The sequence below is a fragment of the Arvicanthis niloticus genome, chromosome 2 (assembly GCF_011762505.2).
Source record: "Arvicanthis niloticus isolate mArvNil1 chromosome 2, mArvNil1.pat.X, whole genome shotgun sequence".
Lineage (NCBI taxonomy): Eukaryota > Metazoa > Chordata > Mammalia > Rodentia > Muridae > Arvicanthis > Arvicanthis niloticus.
In genome coordinates this window covers 122,496,519-122,511,148 of record NC_047659.1, presented here as the reverse complement: position 1 = coordinate 122,511,148, position 14,630 = coordinate 122,496,519, and the positions used below count along the sequence as shown (strand labels likewise).

The window sequence follows — 14,630 nt, the reverse complement described above, 5'->3', positions numbered from 1 at the left end:
GAGAATCAAACTCAGGATCTTGCTTTTGCTCTAAGCAAGTACTCAGTGACAGAGCTCAGATCATCCCCTGGGTCTATGCTGTATCTATCACTTAGAAGTCTAACGTTTCCCAGTGGAACCTGTATAAAGCTGCTCTCTGGCCTGGCTGCTGTGGCCTCTGAGACCAACTCTGCCTTCCTGTGCCAGTTCAGCCCCTTAGTTATCTGAGTACTGCGCAGGGCCCCCTGAAGCATCTTTTCTCTGGCACTCACCCAGTGAGTACAGAGCCTACTTCCCCCTTTTCTCTGAGCAGTGGCCCACCAGGCAAGGTGCAGACTTGAGAAGGCCTGGCAGCAGGTGGCCTGCTCACATCTGGGCAGCGCAGGAAGCAGAGCAAAGCAAATCCTTTCTTCCTCCCCTTCTATTTAGTCTGGGACCCCAGCCCATGAGAAGCTGCCATCTCTGTCCATGGTGGATCTTCTCTAGTCAATTAAACCTCTCTGGAAACACCCTCTGAGACACCCCTAAGGATGCACCTCATTAATTTTGTAGGTGTTTATTAGTCCAATCAAGCTAGCAATGTGTTATCACAAGTCTAAGGGTTGCCAACTTGATACATAAACATATCACTTTAAACCACAACAGTCTGCCCCTGGACCCACAGGGTTATGGCTGTCCCACGTGCAATGCACGCATTCTGACTTCAACCCCCAATCCAACACCCAAAATTTCAATACTGTTCAAAAGTCCTATGTCCAATCCAGGCATAGTGGCTCACATTTATAAACGCCAGCCCACGGGAGACAGAGGCAGGCGAATCTCTGCAAGTTTAAGGCTATCCTGATATACATAGTGAGTTCCAGGACACACAGAGCTACATAGAGACACAGCATCCTGTCTCAACAAAACAAAACGGAACAAAAGGTCCTAAATTCAGAGCCACTCACAGTGGCGCACACCTCTAATCTCAGTGCTCAGTAGGCAGAGGCAGGCTGATCTCTGAGCTTAAGTCCAGCCTGGTCTATATAGTGAGACTCTGTCAAAAAAAAAAAAAAAAAAAACACTAAAAGTCCTTAGTCCAAGGTCTCTTCCGAGACTCAAGGCGATTTACTACGAGCCTTTGTACATTAAAAACACAAGTTACATACCTCTAACACACAATGGCATAGAAAAATTATATTACTATTTCAAAAGGGAACAATAGGGTATAGCAAGGAAGGTCCACAGTGAGACCAAAACAACAGGGAAGGTTCCAATCCTGCGCTCACAGCAGCATGCGGGGCTCATGATAGGATCCCACAGGCCCCAACAGCCTTGGGCAGTCGGTCCCTCCCTCTCTGCTACCTGCTGCAAGTCTTTCTCTTGGAGCAGTTCCACCCCATGCTTGTGGCTCTCCCTGGCAGACATGCTATGGCCACAGCATCTTCAGTGCACTGGGGTCTCCCTTACAACGTGGGCTTCCCCTTCACACCTTCACCCATGGCTTCTTGGGGCTTTCTGCAGGGAATCCTACTCTGCCACACTCACTGATTTATCTGACCTTCTGGAACCCTGAAAGCCTCCATGACTCCTTCTCACCCTTGAACTTCTCATGGCTGCCAAACCAGAGCTGTGTACATGCTGCTAAGTTCTGCTGCCAGCTTGAGGTAGAGTCTGGTGCTGGGATCGAACCCATGGCCTTGGGCATACTAGGCAAGCACCTGACTCACAGAGTCACTTTGGAAGCCATTATAACTTTGGTGTTATACCAGTGTGGCCCCTCTCAGTCCTTATTCCCTTACTATCCCTGCTCTGCCCCCAGTGACATCATCCATCATGTGACATTCAGCAGTGTGGTGGTTTGAATATGCTTGCCCCAGGGAGTAGCACTATTAGGTGGAGGAAGTGTGTCATTGTGGGCATGGGTGTGGGCTCGGGCTTTAAGACCCTCCTCCTAGCTGCCTGGAAGTCAGTCTACTACTAGCAGCCTTCAGACGAATATGTAGAACTCTCAGCTCCTTCTGCATCATGCCTGCCTGGACGCTGCCATGTTCCTGCCTCAATGATAATGGACTGAAACTCTGAACCTGTAAGCTAGCCCCAATTAAGTGTCTTTATAAGAGTTGCCTTGGTCATGGTATCTCTTCACAGCAATGCAAACCCTAAGAGAACTGGTGCCATTTGTAAGGTCTTGCAGTTGATAGATGGTCTCCCACGAAACCTCTCCCACTTCACCCAGACCCAGATTTGGGTCTGATCAACTCCTCCTGGAGCTCTACCTGTGGCTGAGGTGTGAGTCCTGGTTGCTTCTTGCTAATCCACCATGTGATTGGCTCAGGCATTGGCCTTCAGGATGCCAAGGAGTCTGCTGCAGGGACTTCTGAGAGAAGTCTGTCCTCTTCAGGAGTGATACAAGGACATGACATTCATTCATCTGGTAGAAGTGGAGCTGCAGCAGCCATGTTGTGGGCAGGAGGAGCAGCCTGCCTGCTGGGTGAGATACCCAATAAAGTATCCTTGGCTTGACTGTTCTTATTAAAGAAAGTCACCCGGGGCTTAGAAACTTCAATGAGAAGACTTTTTCATATCTAGTTTTATTAATATCTAAGCAGATTTTTGCATTTCCTTCTATAATGCGTGCTGGTGGCCCATCTTGGGAATATTTGTCATGTCTGTGACTTTACCATCAGAAAAACAAATCACAGCCTCTTTATAGTACGTTGACAATTGTTGCATAGATGTCAGAAGAGTATTTGTGTATCTTATGACTCTTGAATGACCGCAGGGATAGAAGCTGCTGTCAGGCCCTTTAACCTGTTATGAGGAGGACGGAGGATGCTGGATAGTGGGTGAGCTGACCGTGGAGAGCACATGGGTCTCCCCAGCAGGAGAGTAAGCCACTGGGTCCAACAGCCCTAGCTCTCCCCACCCGCAGCCACTCTGGGGGGCAGTGCAGGGCCCCTGGGCCAGCTGCACACTCTGCAGTAGTAGGAATTTCTTCCTTCACACTTTCCCCCTTCTTCCCTTCTTCTCTCTCCCTCCCTTCTTCCCCCTCCCTCCCTCCATGTCTTTCAGCTCCACCTGCTTGATCCTGAGCACTTTCTCCAACAGCCATATTTAGTCTTTCTTGACATGTGTTTCCTGGAGGACCTGGACTAACATGGCTTTAATAACTGTTTTTCAACATAGCTGCTTTCTTTTGTAATTAAATTTACTTGATGCTTTGAAACCCCCAATCTTTATTGTGTCTTGATTTTGGCTTCATGAGATAGTCTTGCTATGTAGCCTTGGATAGGCACTGGTAAACTAGGCTGGAGTCCAACATGGAACAATCCTCCTGACTCTGCTGCTTGAGTGTTAGGATTACAGATATGTGCCATCATCCCTGGCTGAGAGCCACTGTACAGTCATTCTGACTTCATGATGCTGTTCATTCTGACCTACTTCTCTCTGGCTTCATGATGTTGTTCAGATTTCGTATGGCAATCATATCTGAAAAAAAGTGGCTTCTGTGACTCGGTTGGCTGGTGCATTTCTCCACATGCCCATGGACAGACAGTGCAGGAGTCCCACGCTCTTGCTTAAGTCCCTTGGAGATGGTTTTTCTGATCTTCACTGGCCAAGCAGGTCAACTCTCAGGATTTTGTGATAGTCTTAGCATCTCCATTCAGACACAGCAGAGTAACAAAATGCCCTCAAGTGGGGAACAGCTAAGGTTGTCCAAGATACCATAACCTGGGGTCTGGAGCAGCTTCCTGGACACAGAGACTGATGGAAAGGCACAGGCTTGACCCACACACTTGATGCCTTGCACTCTGAGAGAGACTGGGAGAGCTACCATGGTCCTGGGGTTTGGGCCCCGCCCAGCCCATCTGTCCCAGCAGGGGAGCTGGAGAGGAAGAGTGTTGGGAGCTGACTTTTAGCAAAAAGCGGCTATCAGCTTTACCGCCATCTTGAGCCATATACCCTGACATGAGACTTGGATTACAATAGCCTACAACAACTGAGCACACTCTGATAACATCTTGCTTTAGATACCCAGGACTTTCCTTGGGTATGTGAGATTAAAGGTGTGTGACTTAAGAGTGTGACTTAGAAATCAGATTTAGAGACAAGACCTAAGGGCATGATTAAAGGTGTGACTTAGAGGCATGGCTTAGAAGTGAGACATATAAAAGGCGGAGAACAATTTGGAGTAACAGAGATTCAGACACTAGGAGTGGGAGTAGACATTAGACACTCGAAGAGAACGGATTGAGTACAACTAGGAACTAGGAACTCAAGACTTGGGACTTGGACTAGGAAGAGAGACTGAAGAATAAACGGGATTAAAACACACTCTGTCTGGTCTCCATTCTTCGAGTTGGTCCTCACTCTCTCTCTTGCTGAACCCGACCTGCGGACCAGAGCGGCAGCTTGGGCAGGGATACAGTGGCCACCAAGCGCAGAGTGGAGAGGGCCTCAACATTTTAGGCCGCCCAAAGTGGGCCAGCCTAGGCCCCAACATTTTTTGGCCCCCGAACGTGGGGCTAGTGCGGTTAGAAGGGCAGATGGGAGAAACGTTGGATATGTGTGATTTCTTTTACAGTAGACTAGACTTAAACTCTGTTTGGTTTTGTTTTAGTGTTTGTGGGACTGAGGGTTGAACCTGGGACCTCAGGCAGGCTAGGCAAGCGCTTTACCACTGAGCTCTGTCCTCAGCCCTTAGACTGGACTTTCCATGGCCAAACCTAAAGGCCTATTTATTTGTTTAGTTGATCCTTTGTATTGTTATTCTTTGTGTGTACACATTTACATGTGTTGGGGGCACAAACAAGTGTGTGGTTCCTGTACCTGTTATGTGCACATGTGTGTAGAAGGCAGAGGCCTCAGATGTCATTCTTCAGGAACTACTTGCCTTGTTTATTCATTCTGAGATAGGGTCCCTCTGTGTCACCCTGGCTGGCCTAGAACTAACTATTCAGACCAGGCCAGCTTCAAACTCACAGCAATCCACCTGGGATCAAAGGCGCAGGCTACTGCACCCAGCATGTCAACTTTACTTTTTTGAGGCAGAAGCTTTCACTGGTATCTGGGGCTCAGTGCAGGCTGGGCTGGCCAGCCAAGAGCCCTAAGGACTAGGAACGCTTCCATCTCTAACTCCTTTGTGTTGTTGGCACAGGCCACCACATCTGGTTTCTACTTAGGTGCTAACAATAAAACTCAAACCCTCACTCTGTAGCCAAGGATAACTTTGGGTTCCTGATCCTCCTGCCTCTACCTCCCAAGTGAGCTACTGTGCCTAGTGGACAGAGGCCTATTCTTATTCCTGAGAGAGTAAAGCTGAGAGCTGGATAGTCCCAGGGCCCCCGAGAGTCTACAGACCGATACTGGGATGGGGGGTGGGGTGGGGCATCGACAAAGCTCCCTTATATTTTCTGTGCCTAAGAGAATGCCTAAGGAAGAGGGTGAGGGTAGAGTGACAGGGCACAGCTTTCTGCAGGCAATTGAGGACTGAGGCCTGTGATTGGTTCATGAAGATGTAGCCACGGTAGCACAGGTGCCTGGAGGTGGATGGACTTGGGCAAGACAGTTCAGAGGAAACACGCTGGTCCGCAATGTCCCCCCAGGAAGGCTGCGCCCAGGCTCATGGTTTTCTCCCAGAGTTCCGAACAGGCTGGTGAGGCAATCTGGTAGCAGCAGGGAGGAGAAGCTGTGCTGAGAGCACAGGAAGCCCCAGCTGCATCAAGTGGCACTGTCTGCTAATTGGGAACCAGCAATTGCACATTAAGTCGCTTCCTTTCCCAGCCCACTGCCTTTGTTAGTGGTAATACCACGGACAGCTGTGATTAAGAGGCGGAACCTTGGCTCTGTGGGTAGTGCTGTGTGTGTGTGTGTGTGTGTGTGTGTGTGTGTGTGTGTGTGTGTTACAACTGAGGCATGCTGTCTGGGAAATGAGAAAAGGTGCCTGGGTCTTATCTTCTTTCTCTTTTTTTGAGATAAGGTCTCACTATGGCCCAAGCTGTCCTGGAACTCACTGTGTAGCTGGCCTTAAATTTGTAACATTTCTCCTTCCTCGGCCTCTTAAGTGCCTGGATTCTAATTATGTATCTGCCACCCTCGAGTTCTGTAACCTTGAGCTAAGGCCCACCTGCTCCATCTGTAAGCTGGGACAGTACTGACCCAGGTCTGTCATGGAACTCAATTTCCCTGATGCTGTGCATGTTGGATACAAAGTACACAGGTTAGATGAAAGGCTTGGAGTTAGATGCTAACACTGGGCCATTTCTCTTATTGTTTCCAAGAGTTCAGGAAGCATCTTCCCTTCACACTGCTCCAGGAAGCTCTGGTCAGTTTCACAAACCTGAGAGGCCAGGGGTTATGCTGCACACCTTTAATCTAGCACTTGGGAGGCAGAAGCAAATGGATTGCTCTGAATTTGAGGCCAGCCTGGTCTTCATAGTGAATTTCAAGACAGCTATAGAGAGAGCTACAAGACAGGAATATAGAGAGAGACTCTGTCTCAAAAATAAAAAAAAAAATAAGCAAACCTGAGTGTGTGCATGCCTTACCCAGGAGTGTACTCAAGGGCAGTCACTGGGCAGATCAGGTTAGGCCTGAGCAGTCTGGTCTAATTCATGTGGGGATATCCTAAGGATATGAGCTGGAGAGCTGGCTCAGTGGTTAAGAGCACTGGCTTCTCTTCCAGATGACCCAGGTTCAATTCCCAGCACCCACATGGCAGCTCATAACAGTCTGTAACTCCAGTTCCAGAGGATCTGACACCTTCTTCTGGCCTCTATGAGCAATGAAATATGTGCACAAACACACATGCAGGCAAAGAACGCATACACATAAAATCAAAATAAATCTAAAATTTTCCTTTAAAAGTAAAAGGTTGAAAAGCAGTAATTCCCAAACCCCATGCAGCTTGGAACTCTGCAGGAGAACCTGGAAGAGGACTCCCCAGATATCCAGTTGTAGACCCCTGAGGGTCCTGGGAAGGTGCTTTCCTGAAGTGTCCCAGGATTCTCTAAGGGAGCAGGAACCTCAGGGTGTGTGTATGGCAGGGGACAGGTAGGTTGTGGGGAATGCCCCATACCAGGCTCTCCGCCCAGGAGCTCAAGCAGGATATGTGTGGCATAGTTCCTACACAGAATTGCTTTGTTTTCATGAAACCTCCAAGGGACACTAGGGGTTCAGCTATGACACCGGCCCTTCCTGGGACCCCAGACCTCAGCCCCGACTCTCCCTGCAGAAGCACTCACAGGCTTCATGATCCAGGTGATTCCGGGGTTCTTGCGAAACTCCTCCACAAACAGATGGTACTCGCAGGGCATCTCAAAGGTTTTGGGAAAGAAGTCACACTTGGCTGCTTCCGTCTTTCCTGCCTCACGCTCCAGCTGCTTCCGGAACCGCTTCAGGTTCTTTACCATGTAGTTTTTCCTGGTAAGCTAGGCAGCAGGGGAGGGCAGACGGTAACCCTCCGTGCCCTGCCTTGCCCACCTCTATTTAGAAAAAAATATTGAATTCATTTATTTATGCGGAGAAGGGGCTAATATAAGAGAAAGGAGACATGATGAACCCCCCTTCTGTGCTTTTGTCCTCAGCAGTGAGATTTCCCCTTATACCACAGAAGGAAAAGAGTGTTGGTTCCCGCTCTGACCCTAATCAACCAGCAAAGCCCTATTAACAGTCACTTCCTTACTCATGAGCCAAGGCCAGGGGATGTATTTCAACCGTTTCTATGTTTGTGGATATAAACAACAATCTAATCCCCACAACAGAAACACTTGGACACCTTAAAACCAATAGAACACCTAGGCATTGTAGCCTATACCTTTATTCCCAGAGGCAGGTGGATCTCTGAGTTCGAAGCAAGCCTGGTCTACATAGTGAATTCCAGGACAGCCAGAGCTACATAGAGAGACTCTGTCTCAAAATAAAATAAAATAAAATAAAATAAAATAAAATAAAATACCAATGGAAGAGAAGGGAGAATTACCTGAGCCCTAGAAAAGCCCCAAACCCCCTTAGAGTCAGCAATACCCAGCTCTGGGCCCCTCTTTGTCTCCAGAGCTCTAACACTTGCGGATAAGCCCAGCTTGCTCTGAGCCCTTTCCAGTATTGTGGGTATTTACTCGGTAGAGCCCTCAAGTATCAAAGGTCAGAGGGCAACTTCTGAGAGTTGGTCTCTCCTTCTACTATGTGAGTCTTGGGGAATCAAACTCAGATCCTCAGGCTTGGATACAAAAGCCTTTATCTGCTGTGCCATCTTGCTGGCCCTCCTGCCCACCTCTTGGTACCAGTCTCCACTCTCAGACCCTCAGAGTAGCAGGAACGGTCTAAAGGACTCCAACAGACAGCCCAATGGCCCAGAATTATTCTCACTTCACAGGCCTGGAGGCTCACCTCATAGTGGTTCCGGAAGTGGCTGATCCGTACGTGCTCATCCATGTAGGTGTGGTCAAAGTTCTCACGCAGCCAGCTGACGTCACACCAATAGAAATCCCATTCACCTTCACTGCAGTGAGAGAAACAAGGGTCAGACCTCAGAACCCAGGCGCTGCTGGGGTCTCACAGCACACAAGCATCTGAACATAAGTGAGTGGAGGGGGAACCCTGGCCACGGTGGCTAGCTTCCCTGCGGCACCACCAGATGCTGCCACCCAGAGCCCAGAGTGCCTTCTGGTACTTCTAGACTGGTCACACCTGCTCCAGTCTCAGCCACTTCCTAAGGTGCAGGGTGCTCCCTGCTTAGACATCCCAGCAGCCCCTCCGCAGCTACTCACTGCTGCCTCTGCAGGCTGCATTGTAGGATAGAACAGAGAATCCACTCTCTCTGCTCCTGCCTTGTTACTTTAATTTGGATTTTCGTTGTCCTCCTAAAGCTGGGATATTTACAGTTTGGTCACCAGCCTGTGGCAATGCTAGGAGATGGCAGAGCCTTTAAAGATGGGGCCCAGAAGAAGGATGTTCGTTCACTGAGGGTCGTGACCTGAAATGGGATATTGGCCAGGCCCTTAGCTCCTGGCTTTTGGCTTCTGGTTTTGCTTCCTGACTACCATGAGGCACCGCCATGCTGTCAGCCTCACTAAAGGCCTAAGATTAGAGGGCCAGCTGGTCATGGGCCAAGGCCTTCCCAACCAAATAAGCCTTTGGTTTTTTGTTTGTTTGTTTTCAAAACAGGGTGTCACTATATAGCCCTGGCTGGCCTTGAACCCACTTGCCTTCGACCCACCTAGTGCTGGGATCAAAGGTGTGTGCCACTGCTCCTGGGGCTCTTTCCGGTTTTTAAGTTAATTTATCTTAGAAGACATTTTGTCAAAACAATGGAAACTCAACTAAGTAACACCCCACCCCCACCCCGCCAACCTCCAGTCTTTCTCTTTTTCTTTCCTATGTGGCCAAGTACTGAGTTTTGAGAAACACCTTGACGGATCTGAAGTAAACAAACTGATAAGGAGGTAGCTACCTGGAGTGATGAATGAACCAGGCCTGATTTTGACCAAGTCAGGAAGAACACCATGGTCTACTGTATTTCCCAACTGTCCCTTTCACCCCAGCAGCTGCAGGCTACAAGGACAGGGAGAAGCCATGAGAACCTTCTGTGGTAGGTGGCACACATGAGTTTTTAATGTGTGAGCAAAAATGACGGTAGCTGGCCGCTCACACGCACTGACCTTCACATGGATGCTTCCTGGCTGACGCGCCAGCATCACATGGACAAGTCACTCCACTCCGCTGTGGCTACTGCAAATCCTGACCAGCCTGCAGGAGCTGCTGGCTAAACCTCCAGGTGGCTAAGTGCTGAGATTTCTATAGAGCAAGGGAAACAACGGCCAGCGAGGTCCACTGGGTGTTAGAAGTTTCCCAAAACTAAGGATTTAGATTATTTCTCAGCTCAGTGTAATTGATAATTTAGATTATTTCTCAGTGGGCATTTCTCCTGGATGCCAACCACGCACAGGAGCCTGGGCTTCAGGGTGCAGTGTGGGGTTTGAGGAATTCCTCCATCCCTTGCAGAGGACACTGACATATATCCAAGCCTTATTATATATAGCCTCAGTGACTGCACCTAACGTCATGTGCCAATGTATTATTGTCTCCGTCACTGTCCCTGGAGCCAAAACACATGCAGGCCAAGCCAGTCAGGTCAGTCTCTCTAGGCCACAGACTAATTAGTGGCAGGGGAAGAACAGTCCTTGGCCTGGCTGGTCCCTGTTGAGCTCCAGCCAGCAGGAAGCATTCCTTATTTCTGCTGAGAATGAGAAGACAATGAGTGGGCAGAAATCACCGAAAACCTGGATGGCATCCTACAGGCACACTTGCATGCTGTGTTAGTTTTCTTGTTGCTGTGCCCAAAATATTGGACAAGCAACATAAGAAAGGAAGAATGGAAGGAAGGAAGGATGAAAGGAAAGGAGGAAAGGAAGAAGGGAAGGAGGGAGGGAGGGAGGGTGGTTGAATTCTGACTTACAGTTGGAGGGGATACAGCCCATCAGAGTGGCAGGAGCATGTGGTAGTTGGTCAATTGCCTCCACAGTTAGGAGGTCGGAAGAGCTGGACGCTGGTGTCCATCTCTTTCTCCCCTTTAAATTCAACCTGGGACACTCCCGGCCCAGCCTATGGCCTGGCACTACCTACTGTGAAGATGGGTCTTCCTACCTCGAATAGCCTAATCTATAGACTCCCTCACAAACATACTGGTGGCTTGTCCCTACAGAATCTATAGTATAGTTGACAGTTAATATAACCATCACACATGCCATAGGGTCTCAGCAATTGGCTCGCACCTGGAAAGGCATCACATCATACTAGATGCCTGTATGGTGTAAATGCAATATTGATGATGTCAGCAACACATGCAATACTCAGTGGTGTGAAACGCCCTGCCCCCAACCCCTCATATCTGCTTTAGGGCAAATTCCAGCAGCTAGCAAGGAGAACTGAAAGAAAAACAAAATGAGACCAAGACCTGAGAGACAAAGAGAAGAAGGGAGGAACAGAGGGAGGGGAGGGACTGAGAAGAGGGAGGAGAGGAACTGAGAGTCGGCAAGGGGGGCCGGAGCGGGGAGGAGAAGGGCATCTTACTCTTTTACTTCTACCCATCCCGGCCTGTGGCGCAGAACATCCATGAGAGTGTTCATGAGTGTGGTCTTGAACCGGATTGATGTTCTCTGCTCTCTGCAAGACAGGACAGCAAAAACTATGCTCAGTGACTTTCCTAGGATGTCTTCAAGGATCAGGGAAAAAATGAAAAAAAGAAAAGCCCAGCTCCACATGCAGATGCCACAGTCAGAAGTGCTGATTCTGAGAGCTGGTCCGACCACCTGCCAATACTTAGAGTAGCCAAACTGAGACTCTTAGCAGCTGAGAGGCAACGAAACGTAGCAAACTACGCAGATACTGCATGCCTGTAATCCAGGAGGCCGAGGCAGGAGGAATGCCATGATTCAAGGCCATGTGGATATCAGCCTAGACTACAAAGTGACTTGTCTCAAAACAACAATAACAGTATGACTGGAGATACGGCTCAGTGATTAAGAGCACTGGTTGCTCTTCTAGAGGACTGAGGTTTGACTCCTAGCACCCACATGGTAGCTTACAATCATCTTTAACTCCTTTTCCTGGGGATTCTAGTGCCCTCTTCTGGCCTCTGTGGGTGCCAGGCATGCACAGGGTGCACAGATTTGCATGTGACAAAACATTTATTGTACATACAATAAATAATAAAAATAGTAAGTCAGGCATGGTGTTTCACACTTGTGATCCTAGTACATGGGAGGCAGGAAGATGATAAAGCTAACATTTCTCCAGTCCCTACTATGTGCTAGGCAAGGTCTGGCTGCCTCCCATGTGCTATGACTCAGTTCTTACATCACATGGTGTTTGCAGATCCCGTTCCCTGGCATTTGTCTGGGGAGACGAACAGATGCACTTTTCCCTATTCCTCCTACTAATGCAACTAAAAACCCAAAACATTATGTGTAAAACAAATGTAAGAAGCCTGAATGGTTCACAAGGAAGCTAGCTAGAGACCTGGACCCAAGAGATAGCAACTCTGACATTCCTGGTGCTCTTCCTGCCTCTCTATGTCCCAGATGTGGAAATAAAAGAGCCAGCCAATAGACATCCCAAGATGCTAATGGGCATGAACCCTAAACAAATCTTTAAAAGCAGCTTGCTTTCTCCAGTCTAGGGAAGCCCAAGACAGAACAGCCTTCCACAGCAGAAAATATAGTAATGGCTCCACCCTGGTGAAACCTCAGATGAACAGCTGTTGTGTACCTCCACGGGTACCAGCAAAGGTCAAGTGGGGTGCCTTCACTTCTCATGAGGTTGCACCAATGTATCCCAACACTGGCTGACTCTGTCACTGGATGGTGTGGAGGAATACAAAGCTGAGACCTTCAGCTCCCTCAGGCAGTAAGGTGTTCCCTATCATAGGAAGCCCAGGGTCAGGGAGCCTGAACTTTCCTATGTGTAGGCGTGGGAGTATATGCTACTATATCCCAATCTGGGCTGGTGTTTAAGGGGTGCAATTGTCAACCAATCCCACTGAAAACAACTGACAAAATCAATAAAATGGAAGTGAAGAGGAACTTGGAACACTTGTCCCTCCCCCTCCCCCATGGGAGAGGTTAATTAACATTAGCCTCAGAGGACACTTGCTGGACTGACAGAGGAGAAAGTGAGAAGCTGATTAACATTCCTCAGACCACAGGGAAGGGAACCCACCTGCTGGTGGGGAAGGCCCAGAGCACATAGACACATTCCACAGGACAGACCAACCCTGGCTACCTACAGATAAGGGAAGTCCTTGCCACCTCATTTCTTAAAGATCAATCAGTTTAAAAAGTCATTGTTCTGCCAATCACATTGTGCCTAATGGCTGCTGCCCTAAAGACTGTATAAAAGCTCACGGAACAAGCAGCGTGAGGTCGCCTCTTCTTTTGGGATGCAGGATGGCCCCAGTATGCTGGAACATTAAAAATCCCTCTTGCATTTCTCAGGGGGGTCTCCGGTAAACTAAAGCTCTGCTCGCTAGAGTCTTACAGGAAGTTCTTGAAAGACCAATAAAATTGACAAATCTATCAGCAATACCTACACAGAGAAGACACTATTACCACAGATGGGACAAAATGGGGTGCCACTATAGATCCTGCAGACACCAAGACCACAGTAAGAGCATGCTAGCGCCTCCACAAACTCAATCGTGACAGCTGAGAGGACACAGTTCTTGAAAAGTCCAGACTGCCACAGTTCTCTTGGTGTGATACACATTTGAGCAACTGTATTCCTAGAGAAATCAAATCTATTATATGAAAATACCCCCCAAAAGATGTACCTGGACCCATAGGGTTCCACTGGAGAGTTAATTCCCTGAGATGTCTAAGGAAGCCACCTCTGTTTTACACACTCTTTCCCAAAAAACAAAAAGGAAGAGGAGAGAGAGCTTCTAGACTCATCTGTGATGCTAGTGTAATCTGATAGTGAAATTCAGTTAATGTAAAAACAAAGCTACAGGCTAGGGGCTGGGGTGTGGCTAGCAGCAAAACACTTGTTTAACATGTGTGAGAGCCTAGGAATATCTCCATCACCACACATACAGGCGCACACACATGTTCATAAACATACACTAGCAAAGGAAATTCAACAATACAAAAAATAATTATACCTCATAACCAAGTGGCGCACTTCCAGTAGGCAAAGCTGGCTCAGTGTTAGAAATCTAACTGATGTAATTTATCAAAATAACAGATTCAAGAGGAAAAAAAACACATGATCATATCATATAAAGAAGAGAAGGCATTTCAGCTATTCAACCTCTAAATAACCAAATTAATATCAACACTAGACTTTGGGGATGAAACTTCCAGTTTGGGAGAAGGGGAGGGCAGATTGGCAAATAGACAAACCATAGCAGATGCAAATTTTAATCCCCTAGGGTTACAGGTCATGAGTCTGGGAGTTTCCAGCTCTGTTTCAGGGGACATGGTTTTCCCTTTTCTAGCTACATATCTTTATGAGATAGATTTTCTTCTAATCCTTTAGCAGAACAACAGATTGAACTAAAAAAAAAAGTTTATGCATGCATAGTGGTGCATGCCTTTGATTCTAGCACTTGAGAGACAGAGGCTGAAGGAATCTCTGAAATCTCTGAGTTTGAGGCCAGCCTGGTCTATATAGTGAATTCCAGGACAACCAGGGCTGGATAGAGATACCCTTTCTTCAAAACAAAACTGTTTTTTGAAACAGGGTCTCAAGTAGATGAGGTTGGTTTTGAGAACCACTGTTCTAAAATAACTTTTAAAAAATAGAATAAGAAGGTTTAGCTAAAAAGCAACGGAAACCAAGTAGAACATTACAAAGAACTACCTAGTCTTGAACAAAAAAGACAGCTTCAAAAATCCATCAGATTGGGGAAAATGTTAAGCAGAATATAACAAATTCACATGAACTCGAAATGGTCTGATAATTACTATGTGGTGCTGATAGAGCTGTGGGGTATTCACCAGAGAAGAATGCTCAGACATGGGTTTAAACCAATAGAAATTCTTTACTACCCAGCCAGTGACAGGATCCCATTGTAGCACTGAACCTTTCTCAGAGTGATCTTTTAAGTACAGAAACCATGTCCTGGATTGACACACTTCAGTTAACAACAACAGTTAGCCAGAAGCAGAACT

The 14,630-nt window shown here is 47.7% G+C and overlaps 1 protein-coding gene across 4 annotated transcripts in view; it reads right to left on the bottom strand.

Annotated features, from left to right (window-relative positions):
* Positions 1 to 14,630, bottom strand: part of Ttll9 (tubulin tyrosine ligase like 9) — a 52,316-nt gene that overhangs the window by 21,828 nt on the left and 15,858 nt on the right. For 3 of the 4 annotated variants that reach the window (XM_076930000.1, XM_034496794.2, XM_076930001.1), the window contains exons 3-5: positions 11,032 to 11,124; positions 8,350 to 8,461; positions 7,206 to 7,391 (exon numbers count right to left, since the gene is read on the bottom strand). In XM_076930000.1, the coding sequence (XP_076786115.1) occupies positions 7,206 to 7,391; positions 8,350 to 8,461; positions 11,032 to 11,124 (391 nt within the window). Of the gene's footprint in view, positions 1 to 7,205; positions 7,446 to 8,349; positions 8,462 to 11,031; positions 11,125 to 14,630 lie in introns of those variants that run through there. The other variant, XM_076930002.1, reaches the window with a different exon arrangement.